At 36.5% G+C, this 18,436-nt stretch overlaps 1 protein-coding gene across 9 annotated transcripts in view; it reads left to right on the forward strand.

Moving 5' to 3' along the window:
- The first annotated feature begins 1,374 nt into the window (after window positions 1-1,374).
- Window positions 1,375-18,436, forward strand: part of SDCBP (syndecan binding protein) — a 29,968-nt gene continuing 12,906 nt past the window's right edge. For 2 of the 9 annotated variants that reach the window (XM_016958894.4, XM_016958896.4), the window contains exons 1-2: window positions 8,697-10,208; window positions 13,434-13,499. In XM_016958894.4, coding sequence (XP_016814383.1) covers window positions 10,161-10,208; window positions 13,434-13,499 — 114 coding nt within the window. In that variant the 5' untranslated portion in view covers window positions 8,697-10,160. 9 annotated transcript variants of the gene reach the window in all.

The following is an 18,436-nucleotide window of genomic DNA, read 5'->3' on the forward strand; positions in this document are numbered from 1 at the left end:
TTTTGTAGTTTTTCTTGTATAAACCTTTTACATATTTTGTTAGATTTATACCTAAATATTTCATTTTATTTTGGTGCTAGTGTCAGTGGTTATTGTTTTTAATTTCAAATACCAATTGTTTATTGATGGTATATAAGAAAACAACAGACCATGTATGCAGGTCGACTATTCCTAGTACAGAAATCCAAAATATGAACTACTCTAAAATATGAAACTTTTTGAGTGCTGACATGAGGACCAAGGGAAATGTTCACTGGAACATTTTGAGTTTTGGAGTAGGGATGGTAAACCCATAAGTATATAATGCAAATATTACAAAAGCAAAAAAAAAAATCCAAAATTGGAAACATTTCTAGTCCCAAGCATTTTGGCTTAGAATGAGCCTGTTTTAAACTTGTTCATGCAAACTTGCTATAATTGCTTTTCATTCTGTTTTTTTAGGCGAGGAGTGTCAATTTTTTCCGGATTTTCTATGTTAGATAATCATCTCATCTGAAAGCAAAAAGTTTTATTTCTTCCTTCCCAATCTACCTTGTAATTATTTTTAAATGTCCATTTCATCAGCCTAACTATAACCTTACTGAGGGCAAAGTTTTCATCTTTGTCACCTCTTTTACACTCAGATTTTTATTAGTTTTGCCATATATTAAATTATTCTGGCACTAATTTAGCTAGAAATAAACTGCTTGTAAATGCTATTTTGTCAAGGACTCTACAGTATTCCATGGTAACTATGATTACTCTTGGGTAAACTGTGCCTCAGTTTCTTTGTCTGTAATGGGATGTCTTTATAGACTGATGTGAAGACCAAATAAGACTATACATTAAGTTCGTAGAGCTATGGCTGGCACAAAATCAGCCCTCAAGAAATGATCGTTATGTTTTTGTACTGGGAAGCAATTACTTTTGCGCAGCACCACACGTAACTCTCAATAGCGAAGGAATATTAGCTTAGGCGGACAGAGTAATACGCCCCCCACCCCCAACATCCAAATTTCCAACAGAAAAATAAAGCATGAGTTGAGAAGGGGTCGTGAGAGGAACGTTTCTGAGCCTATAGTGGAGAGGTACAGCAAGCGGAGAGTGAGACTAGGGCAGCAGTGGTGGAAGTCGAAGGCATCCCAAGAGGGAACAGGGGCTCCCGAGACCTCTTTGAATTGGAGGCGACGAGAACCAAGCGACCGTGAGCTGCGATACACACAGTAGTGAGTGGGAGGCACGGGGCCCGCGGGCACGAACAGCCGAAGAGCGGAGAAGACTGGGAGCATAACCGCTGGGCAGCGGGCGGCATGAACCGCCCCACTTTGCCGGATACCTGGAGCTGCAGGAACGACCCACGCCCAGGCTTCTTTACCCCTACCGCCCCGTTGCCTTGGGGACGGGATCACCTGACCTGGCGCCGTGCGCCTGCGCGGGCTGAAGGCGGGGGCGGTGCCATGACGCGCCTCGGGGGAGGTCCTCGGGCGCGCGCCGATCTCTTACACTCGGGCCTCAGAAGTCGGTGCCAGTGACCGGAGGCGGCGGCGGCGAGCGGTTCCTTGTGGGCTAGGTGAGAGGCCAAGGGGGCAAGGAGGGACGCCGGTGCCAGGTCCCGGGCGTGGGGACTTGGGGCAGAGGTGTGACGGTCCCTGGGCCACTTCACAGACTGCATCCTGTTCGCAGCCGTTTTCGCGAGCCGTTTCGGCGACGCCCTCTCCTCAGGGGGCTCCGCGCCCCTCCCTGCGCCCTGCTGGCTGGGGGGGCAAGTTTGCGGGAGCAGCGCGCTCTGCCTGCCGCGACCCCGCGCGTTTCGGGCTCCTGCCCGGGCTGGGGCTGGGGCTGGCACTGGGGCTGGGGCTGGGGCTGGGGCTGGCAGAGCCCGGAGGCCCGGCTGGGTGAACGCCGTCAGCCCCCGCCCCAGCTCTGGGGTTCTTCCTGGGACCGTCTCTCGATCCTTGTTTTCTCCTCGATAAGATCTCGAGATAAGAAAGAGCCTCTGGCCACGGTTCCTCCCAGTGCTCGGCGTTTCTAGGGCTGTACTTAATCGCCCTTCTTTTGGATTATTCGGAAAGTCCTGGATTTGAAAGGAGGAAGGAAGTGTTTGTTTATTGGGCGAAGCCTTGACTTTTTTGGAAGGGGGTGGGGAGAGGTTGTTCGCTTTGAGCTTTTTCCTGGAGAAGTTGGACCTGAGGGAGAAACGTTTCCAGTAGGATGTGTTTAGAAGGAAATACACCTGAGATCTGACCCCTGAGATATGATGACTCAGAGCCTTCTTTTCAGGATTTCCTTGTAATAATGGGAAAGGGAAGGCATATGGATGTGGAAAGTTTTCACTTTTACCAAAGTGGTGATTATTGAGTCATGGAGTCTTCTAATGTGTCCATTTTTGAAAGGAGTTTGTAGATTATCTAGTCTGTATAACCACATACACATTTACTGTTATCTTTTCCATTACGTACATTGCTTAGAAAGTACGCTCGGCTTACCAAACTCTTAACATCCGCTTGTTTCAAAAAGAAATCGTTGATTAAAGCAGGAAATTTACCTTGAAAAACAACTGCGGGCCTTTTAAATTAAATTGATTTCTAAATGTGTATGTGATTAGTTAAAACTCAAATTTGTTCAGTCTTTTTATTTTCCTGTTTAAGATTGAGGGATAACGGTAGAAAATACGTCCTTTTGTCTTCTGTGTTACCAACTTAATTCTATAAAATTTGTGCCTTAAATGGTACATAAATATTATAAATCAAGTGGTTTGTGGCACAGAATAAAAAGAAGTAGAATGACTTTTAAAATGGTCAGTAAATAGTCACTCCATTATAAACTAAATTTAACTTTGGAGAGATTAACTTTTAGTTTTGGGCATTATAGGAAAAGATGTAAAAAGGGGAAAAAGATGAACAAAAGGGGAAGAATTTGCTAATGGTTGCCGGTTAAATGTACTGTTTAATTAAAGAGTTTCTTAAAATGAGCGTGACAACTATTTTCCCTGTTTTTGCCAGATTTGGGAACTTTTTATAGGTATTAAATGCCAAGAAATTCTAAAAAAGAAAAGCGCCCCCAAATAACTTTGAAATACTTTCTACTTTTAGCAATAGTTACGTTAGCATTGATTAATTTCTTTTCAAGTGCTGCCAACATGTTTTGTAAATGTATTGTTTTTGAGTAGGTAAACAGTCACTTGTCTCAAAATTTAAGCAGCATAAAAAGGTATATAGTAACAAGTCTTCTGGCAGGCAGGCAACTTTTTTACATTTCTTAGGTATTCTAGGCAAATTTTATATCTACACAGGCAAACATATAAGCTGTATTTGCCTCCTTGCTTTTAACACAAACGTTAACATTTTATATACTGCTTCACATTTTGCTCATATTTTTCCAGTTAGTGATAATATTTTGGAGCTTTTCTAATATCAGCATATATAGCTTTCAAGTCTTTTGCTGTTACACTCAGTGCTGCGGTGAATCAACTTTTACATATGTTGCTTCCTTTGTGCACATATATTTTTACACTTCAGGTTTTGAGACCTGAAGTGATACTGCAGAGTTGGAGGGTATCTGAATTTAGAATTTCGGTAAGATAACTGCAAACTCACTCTCTATGGTAATTGTACTAGTTTACGCTCCCATTAGTAGTATGTGAGTGTTTCTCAAAGGCTTGCTGTCAGAGAATGTCAAACTTTGGATTTTTGCCAGGTGAGAAATGGAATCCTATGGGTAAGGATTAATTATTCTATTACAGTGGACTTCATATGGACATACTTCTTAATGGCTGATCATCAGAAACCCCCAGGATACTTATTAAAAAGAAGAGTTCCTAAGTCCTTCCGTGAAATCTGTGTCTGCCCAGGAAGCTGTTTTTATAATAACTAGAGCCTCGGGTAATTTGGCTCTGATGATTAGCCAGATTGAGAAACATTGCTCTGGAAGACTGCTTAGGATATATCAAATTGTGTTTCTAGACCTCATGTATGAGCCATCTGGAATGCTTACTATCTGGGTCCAATGGACACTTTATTTTTTCATTTTTTAGTTTTTTTTTTTTTAGAGATGGAATCTTGCTCAGGCTGGTCTTGAACTCCTGGGCTGAAGCAGTCCTCCTGTCTCAGCCTCTGAAAGTGCTAGGATTACAGGCATGAGCCATACGGTTCCTGGCCTGATAATTTTATTTTTTACGTTTTTCAGTCATTTTATGAATAGTTTGCAAAAGTAAAATTAAAGACATAATGAAACACAACTTTACTAGAAATTTTAATAACTGCTTCAACAAATTATCACTCCAAATTTTCCTGGTTTTGAAGATATCAGTAGTTGAAATAGGCAACATCTTCGAATTCAACTAATTGCTTATCAACTGTCATATAATTTTTTTAAAAAATCAATGATTCTGCCATCCTAAATTTTTATTATCCCAAGATGTTTTTAATACAGCGGTTCCCGACATTTTTGGCACCAGGGACTGGTTTCATGGAAGACAGTTTTTCCACGGACGGGATAGGTGGATGGCTTCAGGATGAAACTATTTCACGAGGAGCGTTTAATCTAGATCCCTTGCATGCACAGTTCACAATAGGGTTCCTGCTCCTATGAGAATCTAATGCTGCCACTGATCTGACAGGAGCTAGAGCTCAGGTGGTAATGCTGGCTCACCTGCCACTCACCTGCTGTGGGTGGCCTGGTTCCCAATGGGCCACCGACTGGTACTGGTCCATGGCCCGGGGGTTGGGAACTCCTGTTTTAATAGCTTAGATTAAAAGAAGCAAATAAACATTATTTCACCTTAAACAGTCACATGTCATTTTTAAGGGAGGCCAGTTGTAGTTGGTGGTTTGAGAAGGGGTGAGGTTAATAACTCAGAAAATGATGAGTATTGCCATTCTAGGTGATATTATTTGGAAAACTTTGCCAGTGTTTCCTACTTCATTAATCAGAATATTGTGTCCAGAGAACGAATAAACTAGAATTCCAAAATATCACATAAGTATTTAAGTTGAGGGCCTTCGTTCTGTACACATATTTAAAGACTTCAAGGAGGTTACTCTGATATTGCCCTGAGGGGGTTGAGGGACAAATGGGAAACTTGGTACTGAGGCAGACAATATATAAATACATATATATATAAAATGTATGTATTATATATAACATATATAATACATATTATATATTATAATACGTATAATACGTATTATAATATATTCTAATATATAATATATATTTATAAATAATATATGATTTATATATTATATATAACAATATATATTGTATATCATACTATTATACTATATATTATATACTATATTATATACTATAGTATATAATATATAGTATAATACTATACTATATTATATAATATAGTATATAATATATAATATGATACTATATACTATATATCATATATTATACTATTATATATTATAATATTATATATTATATATATGTTATATATACTATATATTATACTAATATATAGTATAATACTATTATACTATATATTATATATTATACTATTATATACAATATAGTATATATTATATACAGTATTATATATAATATAATTATAATGTATATTATAATATAATATAATAATATAGTATTATTATATATTATTATTTATATATTAATTCCAGGAAAATGATATTAATTTTAATCAATATTTATATTTAAATATTTATATTTAAAATATTTATATTTAGATATTTATATTTAATTATATATAAATATAAAATATATAAATATAAATATATAAAAATATATAGATATATAAAAATATATCAATATAAAATATATAAATATAAATATAAATATATATTTAAAATATATTAATATAATATAATAATGTAACATAATATATATTATATATAATACGTATAATACATATTACATAATACATATTATATATGTTATATATAATACATATGCGCGCACACACACACACACATATATAATATATATATAGCCTTTTGGTGTTCTGAAAAAGTCCGAAACTATCCCACCCACTGAAAGATCTCTTAATAGAAACTATTTGTGAGATACTTCTGAGGCCTGAGATACATTGGGTGTAGGGGCCTTTCATAAGGCATGAAGTGAGTCACAGAGATTGCAAATAATGTAGTGTGGGCCAAACCTGGTCAAAGGGTATGTGGGCAGTACCATTTCTTTCCAAGGAATTAGGCCAGTGGAAAAAAGCTGTAGTGGTCAGGAAGGTTTGATCAAACCCTTGAAGAGTAGTGGGAGTTTTATCTTCTTAGTGATTACTCAGCTCGAAGGAAAGCCTAGAAACAAAATTCTTTAGTTTAGTTTGTACAATAATAATGTTTGATAAGAGTTGCAAGTGAGGTAAAATGAGATTCTTCCACTGATGTAATAGTTACTTTCAGAATCCTCTTAAACCTCATTATTGGTCATTATAAAATTCCAGCCACAATTAGAAGGATTTCCCAGAGTTAGCTTTGTGGTTCTTGAAAAAGGGCTGTGTTTCTAACAGTTCCCATTAGGTCAAAGATTTAAATATAATGTACAAGTGACTTAATGGAGCCCTTCAGAAAAATAAAGCATTTATCATTTTCCTGGAAGGCTTTTTACACTGTTAGGTTCAAAAGTACGGACTTGCCCTAAGAATATTTTGATCTTTTCAATAAGTGTTTAAAGATATCTTATTTACTGTTGTTTTGATGACATTTGTCAAAATACTAACATTTGGTATCTTCTTTTTAAAAAGTTTTTTTTATTGGTGAGACAGGGTCTCAGTCTGTCCACCCAGGTTAGAATGTGGTGGTGTGACCACAGCTCACTGCAGCCTCAACCTCCTTTGCTCAAGTGGTCCTCCTACCTCAGCCTCCCAAGTAGCTAGGACTACAGGCATGTGCCGCTGTCCCTGGCTAGTTTTTTATATTTTTTGTAGAGATAGGGTTTCTCCATGTTGCCCAAGCTGGTCGCAAACTCCTGGGCTCAAGTGATCCACCTACCTTTTTCTCCCAAACTGTTGGGATTACAGGCACTGCGCCCAGCTACATTTGATATCTTTGAGGATGAGGAAAAAGTGTTTATGCTGTGTAAATAAATTAAATTGAGTCCTGCCTTCAAGTAGTGGACATAAACATGTACTAGCTATAATCTAAGGCAGAGTTGAGAGGAGTTGGGAGGAGCAAATAATATCCAACTGAAGCCTTCAAAGTCACCCTCTTTTAAGAAGTGACACTTGACCTACGCCTCAAGGCTAACTAGGATTTTGATCGGTGGAGAAGTCCTGGAAGGACATTCCTGGAAGAGAATGCACCTTTTACAAAAATATGCAGGCATGGAAGCATGTGACCTGGGCGGCAAATAGTCAGTGGTTTGCAGCTACAACATTTTAATACGTGGAAAGAAATTTAATGAAATGGGTCAAGAAAGTAAAACTGAGGAATGCTTTGTGATTTAAAAAACAGTGAGAGTTAATTAAGATCAGTACACTTAAAGCAAACCTGAAACTTACTTTTTCAGAAGTGTAAATTACGGTAATATTTGTTATTTAAAAAAATTTTTGAAAGTCCATTTTTCTTCTAGGCTTGAGTTGCTGGTGTGTTAATTAACTCAAGAGTTGTTCAGACAACTTCAGTTAATATTTATTTGAAGAGAAACTTCTATGGAGAGAAAAGTTAGGAAACCACTTCATTTTTCATGAGAACAGTGGGATTTTGAAGTTAGCCAGTGACAGAATCAAAAAAAGAAATCAAAAATAGAAATAATATTAGATGGCCAGGTAACATTCTTTTCAGTGCATTTTGGTTGTTGATATTGCAACTTGCTTTGCATTTTGTATATTATATATCATATGCATTTTGTTTATATTGATAGAATGGCTGAAAGTTTAAGGCAAAAAATTGTGTTTAGGGAAAGGCTGCTAGGAAATTGATCCTTTGAACCCAAAGAAGATAATTCACTTTGTTCTCCTGGATTAATACAATTAAATCATATTTGATAGTGCTCTCTCAAGAATGTGAATTTTTTTTTTTTTTTTTCTCACAAACCCAGATTCTGTTTTTCCCTTAAGGACTGTACCAGGCCACTACTATTCACCATTGTACTGGAGGTTATAGCCAGAGAAATTAGAAAAGAAACAAAAGATGTGTAATAGCAGCAAGAAGGTGCAATAGAAAGCTCATATGCTTCTTCTCCCCACAGAAATACTGATTCAATAACGATACATACACCAGACCTCTTTGTGAGAAATCCGGAAACTAGTTAAGAGGCTCCTGCATTCTAGGTGAGCAGTAAACCAGCTGCAGTGAAGATAGTAGGAAAATTCATCCTACTTGCTCACCATAGTTCATTCCCCTGGCTCAGCATGGCATGAGCAAGAGGAAACTCCAGGCTCCTGGTTTTTCCCTGGGCGGGGAAAGAGAAGACTGAAACATCTGTGTGACATTCAGATTTTTCAGAGGTCTGCCCAAGGGTCTGGTTTTTATTTTGCTTGAATATAAGTTCTGACAGGAAAGGGCACCAGGTTGCGGGGTCATTGAAAACAAAGTTGACAGTTTAGATTAGCAGGCACTCACCATGGTCCCTCCCCCTCCCTCAGCATGAAACCAGCAGGAGAAAATCCTCAACTCTTGGCTTCTCCTTGGGGAGACAAAAGAGTTGGAATGTGTGTCCAGTGTTTCACCTTTTCAGTGGGCTGAGGGACTGGCTTCTGTCTTGCTTGTCTTGGAAAGCTGACAGGGGCTGGTGTATTCCAGGTGCCCAGGAGCCACTGAGAACAACAGAAGACTTGTTGCTGCTCTAGAGGACCTATGGTAGGGCAGACAGAGGATGATACAGCTCAGCAGCTTGTCCCTACGTGTGGCATGAAAGGTGTTGGGGAGAGAATAGTGGAGTATGTGTCCAACATTCCAGCACTTCAGAGAGCTACCCCCAAGGGACTGGCTTCTGTTTCACCTGACTTGGAGCACAGGCAGGAGTGGACATACTCTAAAAGCCCACTGATGGGAAAGGGCACCAGGTTGGAGGCCTCTGAAAAACAAGAGAGCTGGGTGGCTTGCAGCAGCTCCAGAGAACCTGAAGTACCACAGACAGATAGCACAGGGAGCAAAAGATTATGAGATCCTGAAAAAGGAAACCAACAAGTTCATCTTGAGAATTTATACACACTGGTCGAGAAGAAGCATCCTCAGGAAAGGTTCAAAAGGCATGCAGAATCTCTAGTCAGGCCGATCAGTGAGGATCTTTCTCTGTACAGAGCCAGACCACAAAGACTGGGAGGGGTGATATTTTTTCAAATGCTTGGATCCCAACATGATGTTAAAAGACACACAAAGAAATAGGGAAACATGGCACAATCAAAGAGTCAAAATATCCAGGAACCTACTTTAAGGAAACACAGATATCTTCATTATCTCAGAAGGAATTCAGACTAACCACCATAAACATGTTCAGTGACCCAAGGAAAATGCTGCATGAACAAAATGGTATCAACATAGAGATTGAAAACGTAAAAAGGAACCAAACAAACATTGTAACAGATGCAATATGCTTCTTTGACCAAATTGAAAGATTTACTAGAGGAGTTTAGCAGCAGTGTTTTTCAAGGAGAAGAATTAGTGAACTTGAAGCCAGGTCATTTGAAATTATCCAGTCAGAGAAGCAAAAAGAAAAAAAATTAAAAAAGAAGACAGCCTAGAGTACTAATGGGACAGCATCAATTTTATCAATGTAGATTGTATGGAAGTTCCATATGTTGGAAAGAGAAAGGAGCAAAAAGCTTATTTGAAGAAATAATGGCCAAAACTTCCCAAATTGAAGGAAAGCAGTGGACATCCAGATTCAAGAAGCCAAATGGACTCCAGAGTAGAACAATCCGAAGACATCTACATGGAAACACACTGTAATCAAATTGTCAAAGAATTTTGAAAGCAGCAGGATAAGAACAACTTGTCATACACAAAGGAGATTCTGTGGGACTCTAAGTGGATTTCTTAGCAGAAACCTTGCAGGTCAGAAAGAAGTGGGATGATATAGTCAAACTGCTGGAAGAAAAACTGCCAGCAAAGTACTGTATGTGGCAAAACTTTTCTTTAAAAGTAAAAGAGAAATAAGATTCTCAAAATCTGAGAGAGTTCATCACCACTATATCTGACTTAAACGCTAATGGGAGTCTGTTAAATGGAAACAAAAGCATGTTCAACATGAAAGTATAAAATTAAATGATAAAGCTATGGACAAATAGAGACCTGCATATTATTGTAATGGTGGTGAGTAAATCACTTATTTCTGATATATAAGTCTAAGACAAAAGTTTAAGTGGCTGTAACTATAAAAATATTAATAGATGCACAACATAAAAGATGAAATTTGTAGCATCAGTAATGCAGTATGGGGATGGATGAGAAGAAGCAGTATTGTATGCAGTTGAAGTTATCAGCTTAAAATAGGTTTATTAGAAGATGTTTTATGTAAACTCCATGGTAACCACAAAGAAAATACCTATAGAAAATACACACACACAAATAAGGAATCAAAGCATATCTATTAAAAAAAAAAAACAGTGAAACAAAAAGCATGATGGCAAGAGAGGAAAGGAAGGACAAAAAAGTTTCAAGATAGAAAATCATTAACAAAATGTCATTGTAAGTCCTTCCCTTTCAGTAATAACTTTAAATGTACTAAACTCTCCAATCAAAAGACATAGAGGGGATGAATGGATTAAAAAAATAAAACCAAGAGCCAGCTATACCCAGTTTATAAGAGACTCACTTCAGATTTAAGGATACTTTTTATTTTTTTTACAGAAATGGATATACTGATTCTAAAACTGATACTGAATTGATAGGGATTTAGAATAGCCAAAACAATTTCAAAAAAGGACAAAGTGGGAGGATTCACATTAACTGATTTTAAAACTTAATACAAATGTACAGTACTCAAGAATGTGTGGTACTGGTATAAGGATAGACATATAGATCAGTGAAATAGAATTGAGATTGCAGAAATAAGTGCATACAGTTATGATCACTTGATTTTCAACAACGATGCGAAGACAATTCAAAAATGTTATTTTCAAAAAATGGTGCTGAAATAACTGGGTTTCCACATGGATAATAATGAATATGGATCTATACCACACACCGTGTACAAAATTAACATAAAATAGATCAAAGATATAAATGCAGGAATTAAAGACATAACATTTTTAGAAGAAAACATAAGGGTAAGTCTTCATAACCTTGAGTTGGGCAGTAGTTTCTTAGATGTTATATCTAAAGCATAAGCAACCAAGAATATAGATTCAAATTTGTCAGAATTAAAAACCTCATATTGCAAAATGCACTGTGAGAAAAAATGAAAAGACAATCTACAGAATAAGAAAAGTATTTGTAAATCATATATGATAGTGGTCTATGATATGGTCTGAATGTTTGTGACTGTGTCCCTCCATTCATATGTTGAATCCTGTAATCATCAAGGGGATGGTATTAGAGTTACCATATGACCCAGCAGTTGCATGCTTAGCTATATTCCAAGAGAATTAAAGATGCATTTATTAAAAAAGTATATAAACTTACATATTATTTGCTAACAATGCAAATGCTCATTGGCATTTTTAACAGCGTTATTTATAATAGCCAAAAGTGCAAATAACCCAAATGTCATCAGCTGATGACAGCATAAATATAATGTGGTATACATACAATGGAATATTATTCTGCTATGAAAATGAATGAAATACTGATACATGCTCCAACACAGATGAACCTTGAACATATGCTATGTGAAAGAAGCCAGATGCAGAAGGCCACATATTCTAAGATTCTAGATTAAGTATCCAGAGCAGGTAAAAACAGAGGCGGGAAAGTGTATGTTGCCTGGAGCTGGAAGGAGGGTAGAATGGGGAGGCATGAGTTTTCTTTTGGGGAGGATGGAAATATTCGAAGATAGGTAGTGGAGATGATTGTAGAAGTCTGTGAATATACTAAAAACCATTGCATTATATACTTTGAAAGGCTGAATCTTAGAGTGTGTGAATTAAATTAAAAAAAAAAAAACTATCTCATACTGTCCAACTAGGAGACAGAGACCATATAGTGATTTTAACAGTGGAGGTTTAATACACAGAATTATTAGTTATAACATGATTGAAGAAATAGAAATTGACTTGTAAGAAGTAAAGACAACTTTGAAGAATACTGTAAGAGCAGACTTAATAAGTAGCCACTAACTCTAGGGCTGTTCCCATACTGGGGCTGAGATTCAGGTCTGGTTGAAGAGGGGACAGATGTCACTGGCAGATGCTGAAGTTGCCGGATACCATGCTTCTGGAACTTATTCTCCCTCTGGCATTCTGAACCTTGGAATTTGCTGCAGAAGCCACGTGAAGGGGTTGAGAAAGCTGCTCAGGGAGATTCCTTGGTGGTGGCATTCTGCTGCAGAGTTACTCAATAGAGTGCTGGGGTGAGCTTCTGCATGCTTGTGAAACTACTCCTGGCAGGAGTCTGGCTAGAGTAGTACGTTGGAACCATGAAGAGAAAAGCTCTTCCTCCTACAATGTACCTCCAGTTGCCTCTACTGACAAGGCTTAACATCATGCCAGCTGGTAACAGAGCAATGTTGAAAGAGCTCAGCTCCATTTTGGGAGAGAAAGCAATAAGAAGTGGATTTGGAAATGGGAGGTAATAAATTGATACCTGAATCAAGAATCTTACGTTAAACCGCATACCAGTTTAGCATATATTCTGTTTTATTGGGTTGAGTGAAAGTATCAGGTATTCATCTCAAAACAGCTAAATAAAATTTAAAATATGCATTCATATAATACATTTAGAGAATTGTGTTTTAAATTATTACAAAAAGCAATTTATAACTAAAAAACATACTTCTACTTAATACAGAAGTATTTTAAACGAAAAGTAAAAATTTCCCTCTTATTCCTCACTCCTTTACCATCTGTCTTCTGAAGAAAAATCTGTTAGCAGTTGATATAGTTTCTTCTGTATACATATATGTGTGTATATATTTTTCTTAGTAATAGAGGTTCATGTATTGATACTGCATATGATCTGCTTTTAGGCTTTTATTGTTAGAAGGAAATGTAGCTGTGTAATGCCCAAGGGCATTGTACTAAGGGTAGTTTCCTAGTCCTGGCTAAGTTGCAAGTACTTGTGTAAGTTAGGAGTAAGTCACATAACTATTCTATTTGATTTTCTAAATTTGTAAAATGAAGGGACTTTTACTTGAATTTTAAAAATCGGTGATGGATATAGTTCAATAATACTATTAGGGGAAGGAGAGGTAGTTTGGTAATTCTTAAGTATCAGCTAACTTAGTATGGCCTATATATTCTTATTTTTTAATATGTTTTGCAATTTAAATGTTTTTTATTGAGTTAAATAGTTCTACTTGTTTATGTGTCTGTGGTTAGCTGTGTATACTATTTCAATTTCTATGACATTAGAGTAATAAAACTTTCTTTTTTTCTTTAGAAGAATCCTGCAAAAATGTCTCTCTATCCATCTCTCGAAGACTTGAAGGTAGACAAAGTAATTCAGGTATGATAGTTTAAATACTTTTGTGAAAACAAACACAGTAACATGCATTCTACTTATAGGTGAAATAAAGCAAGATAGCTAAATAGCAGATATATTTGTTCATTTTTACACTTCATAAACCTTTTTTTAGTTTTATTAATTGCAGACTGAAAAGTTTACAGAAAAATTAGCAATTTTTTTTTCATTTCACTGTGAATTAATAGGTATGAGATTTTTTTAATTCGACTTACACTTTTTACATGTAGCTTAATTTTCTGGTTAAAATTTAAATTATATGTAACATATTTGAGTTGACAAAATATACTCCAATTTTTTAGATATTCATAGTTTTGTATAAAATTGGTATATTTTTCTTTTGGATCTTTAGGTATGACCACTCTAATTCTACGTCTCTTAACTGAAGTTAAAATTACAGAAATAGTGGCGTACATGCTGCTTTTAGAAGAGCAGTCATGTAAGAGCACAGGGAAAGTGTAGTGATTTCTTTCCTTTGAGAGATGAGCAGCAGACATTTCACTTGTTCATTCTCTAAATGACTGTGTAGAGATTGCAGTATTTCTAATTGCATTGAGTTGAAAATTTTTATACTCCTTTGTATAAGTATTAGCTTTGAAGACAAATGCTTCTGCTTAAGAACAAAGTGAGGAATTGGGACCAATTCTGGCTAATTGGGAAATTTTTGGTAATTATTTTAATTGGGGGTAATTTGTAGTATATGATGAATTTGTTTACGGTTAGCTTTCAACTTGATCTCTTATCAATTTAGAATTTCTTCAGCCGTTGTTTATTGTTTTAATTTGACAAGATAAACGAAAACTCCTTACCTTGAAGATCATTTTATTGGGTCCCTGTCTTCAATTTACTAGAAAGTGAGATATTCAATTTACTTACTGATAATTGAATTATGAACAATTATTTTCTATCATAGATCCAGTATGGATATTAAAATGAGGTTTGTAAAATCTCTGAAATCTACAGTTCAGCTGCCAAGGCTTTGATGCCTCAAAGTTTCAAGTGGCCTATTCAGTCATCTTTTACATGTTCCTATCACTTCTTTAGTATTTTGTCAGTATTTTCTTCATGTGGTTTTTATTTCCACATAGTTCATCTAAACAAGCACTCTTTCTTTTTAAAAGGACTTTATCTGAAATATTTAGCTTTCCAGAATAACTGCTTAGCCATTAATATGACATCAATACATTAACTGATAAGGATTTTTAGATGGACCTGTAAGAATGACTAATCTGTTCTTTGTTTTCATCCTTTTTTTGTTAGCTTTTTATGGAATTGAATGTAAATTCACCATAGTCAGATATGAGCTGAGGCTTTTGGTTTTGAAAACAGCAGCAGCAGAAGAGTTGATATTGACAAATATTGGAATGAAAAATAAAGAGGGCTACAATCTGTATCATGCTGCCCTCTTTAAGCAGAAGTGAATTACATAGATATTTACATTAAAGAACGTTTTATGTTCAGAGCAGAAAGCAGCTGGGAGATAGAACAGTGAATAAGGAGTGGGAAACATGGTTCTTTTATTACCCCTGAATTTAAAAATATTCCTAATTTAGCCATTAAACTCTTTGGCTGGTGTTTTTTTTTTTTTTTTTTTTTTTTGCATCATTTTCTAAGGTGGATGATACTCATGTTTGTTTTTATTCTTAAGATTCTCCTGAAACGGTATTATGAAGGAAGGTAGTATTCATTTTCTCATCTGCTGGCCTTTAACACCACAGCAAAGCTAAATTACAGCAATGAACCAACCATTCATATTTTGTAAACTATTCTGCAGTAGCCACTAGGCTGTGGCTTTTAGCATCATACAGTCCCTAGACCTTTTTCTCTCCATTCCAAATCCTGACAAGAGCCTGTGGTTTCCTCTACTTATGCAAAGTAAGCTTTTAATAAATAATGATATACAGAACCAGAGCTTATCAGTTTCCTAATATGGTGGGCAGAATTTGGCAGCAGTGACGCTACAAGCATGTTTTTTCCACATCCTTTCTGTTAATGGCAGAAACAATAGGCCCTGGCATGCTCCTTGGGGCACCCCTAACCCCTTTTTTTAGTAGTGTCAGATTTCAAAGTAAGTTTGAAATAAGTAGCTACATTTAATGGTTTATAGTACTTAAAATTGGGTTACATCCTTTTGTTTCATTTTTACTGCAAATAACATAATTAAATTTATATAACTTTGCAGGGAGCTTTCTATATTCTTCAGTATTCCTTGGATTAAAAACAATAGCAATGAAAGAATAGAAAATCATAACTACATACAAAGGAGAAGTATTTTAAATTAATAAGCTGTGTTTTAGAGCAATTTTAGATTCACAACAAAATTGATCAGAAAGTACAGTATACCTTCTGTCCTCACACATGCACAACCTCCCCCAGTATCAGCATCTGCACCAGAGCAGTACATCTGGCTCATTAATATCACCTGAAGTCTACATATTTACATTACATCACATTAGGGTTCACTGTTGGTGTTATATGTTCTGTGGATTTTGACAAATGTATAGTGACGTGTATATAGTCATGTGTTGCTTAAAGACGGATATGTTCTGAGAAATGCCTCATTAGACAGTTTTGTTGTGCAAACATTATAGAGTGTACTTCCACAAATGTAGATGGCATAGCCTACTACACATCTAGGCAGTATGGTATAGTCAGTTGTTCCTATGCTACAAACCTGTATGATCCCACCTGTATGATACAGTAATACTGCATGTTACTGTACTGAATACTGTAGGCAATTGTTACACAATGGTATTTGTGTATCTAAACACAGAAAAGGTATGGTAAAAATACAATGTAAAAGATTTAAAATGGTACATCTGTATAAGGCACTTACCATGAATGGAGCTTCCAGGACTAGAAGTTGCGCTGGGTAAGTCAGTGAGTGAGTGGTGAGTGAATGTGAGGCCTAGGACATTATTGTATACTGCTGTAGACTTTATCAGTACTCTATACTTGGGCTGCACTAAATTTATTTAAAAATTTTTCTTTCTCGAATTATAAATTAACCTTAGCTTCCTGTAACTTTAATTTTTTAACTTTCTGACTCTTGTAATAACATAGTTTAAAACACAAACATTGTACAGCTGTATAAAATATTTTCTTTCTTTATATCCTGATTCTATAAGCTTTTTTCCTATTTTTTAAATTTTTAGTTTTTAAAAATCGCTTGTAAGTTTGTTAAAAACTGAGACACACACTCACATTAGCCTAGGCCTGCACAGGGTCAGGATCATCAATATCACTGTCTTCCACCTCCACATCATCCCACTGAAAGGTCTTCAGAGGCAGTAACATGCATGGAGTTGTCATCTCCAATGGTAATAGTGCCTTCTGGAATACCTCCTGAAGGACCTGCCTGAGACTGTTTTACAGTTAACTTTTTTTGTAAATAGAAGGATATACTCTAAAGGGTATAACACAGGAAATACATAAATGAGTAACATAGTCATTTATTATCATTATCAAGTATTATGTACCATGCATAATTGTAGATGCTATACTTTTTTATATATGACTGGCAGTGCAGTAAGCTTATTTACACCACCATCACCACAAAGTAATGAGTTGTTCTGTGTGACGGCAGCTATGATGTCACTAGACAGTAGGAATTTTTTAGCTCTTTTATAATCTCATGGGACCACTATTGTATATGTGGTTCATCATTGACCAGAACAGGCAGCACATGACTGTATACCATTGTAGCATTAGACAGAATAGGTTCACTGCTCGAAAAATTCTTTAATGCCTGTTCTTCCTTCCCTTCTAGAAACTCCTGGCAACCAATAATTTGCTTTTGCTTTTGTGTTTTCTTTAGCGTCAGGATGTCGCTCTGTTGCCCAGGCTGGAGTACAGTGGCACAGTCATGGTTCACTGCAGCGTCCATCCTCCTGCCACAGCCTTCTAAGTAGCTGGGACTACAGGCATGCACCACCACACCTAGCTAGTTTAAAAAAAAAAATTTTTTTCCCCCCAAAACGGAGTCTGGCTCTGTCACCAGGCTGGAGTCCAGTGGTGCGATCTTGGCTCACTGCAACCTCCTCCTCCTGGGTTCAAGCAATTCTCCCTGCCTCAGCCTCCTGGGTAGCTGGAATTAACAGGCATCCACCACCATGCCCGGCTAATTTTTGTATGTTTACCAGAGACAGGGTTTTGCCATGTTGGCCATGACAAACATGACAACATGCCATGTTGGTCAGTTGAACTCCTGACTTCAGGTGATCTGCCCACCTCAGCCTACCAAAGTGCTGGGATTACAGGCATGAGCCACTGTGCCTGGCCAAAACAATTTTTTGCATAGGCAGGGTTTTCCTATGTTGCCCAGGCTGGTCTTGAACTCCAGGCCTCAAGCTACTCTCCAGCTTCAGCTTCCCAAAGTGCTGGGATTAAAGGCCTGAGCCACTGTGCCTGGCCTAATATTTTATTATCTCCACAATTTTGCATTTTTCAAAATGTCGTATAGTTGGAATCATAAAGTATGTAGCCTTTTGAGATTGGCTTCTTTCACTTAGTAATATCCACTTAAGTTTCCTCCATGTCTTTTCATGTCTTTATAGTTCTTTTTTTTTTTTCCCAGTGCTGCACAGTATTTTTTTTTGTTAGACATGATTCAAGAAGTAATATAACAAGCCACTAACTCCTTTTAGCTAATCGGTGGTGAACGAACTTTCAAAGTTCAACACATGTTCAATTTGTGGATTGTTATTTATAATTATAAAGATTTTCATGCTGTATTTTGTTTAAATCTAGAATGTTTAACAAATTATGAAATAATAAATATTAAAGGATGACTCAACAAGTATATCAGAACATATAATTTTAGTACCATTCAAAGCTTTCATAGGCTTTACTTATTTAAACTAAGCTTTCATATCTCCAAGCATCTTTGGGAATACTCTTGACATTGATTTTAGGGCTAGGTT

Source organism: Pan troglodytes, chromosome 7 (assembly GCF_028858775.2).
Source record: "Pan troglodytes isolate AG18354 chromosome 7, NHGRI_mPanTro3-v2.0_pri, whole genome shotgun sequence".
Taxonomy (NCBI): Eukaryota; Metazoa; Chordata; class Mammalia; order Primates; family Hominidae; genus Pan; species Pan troglodytes.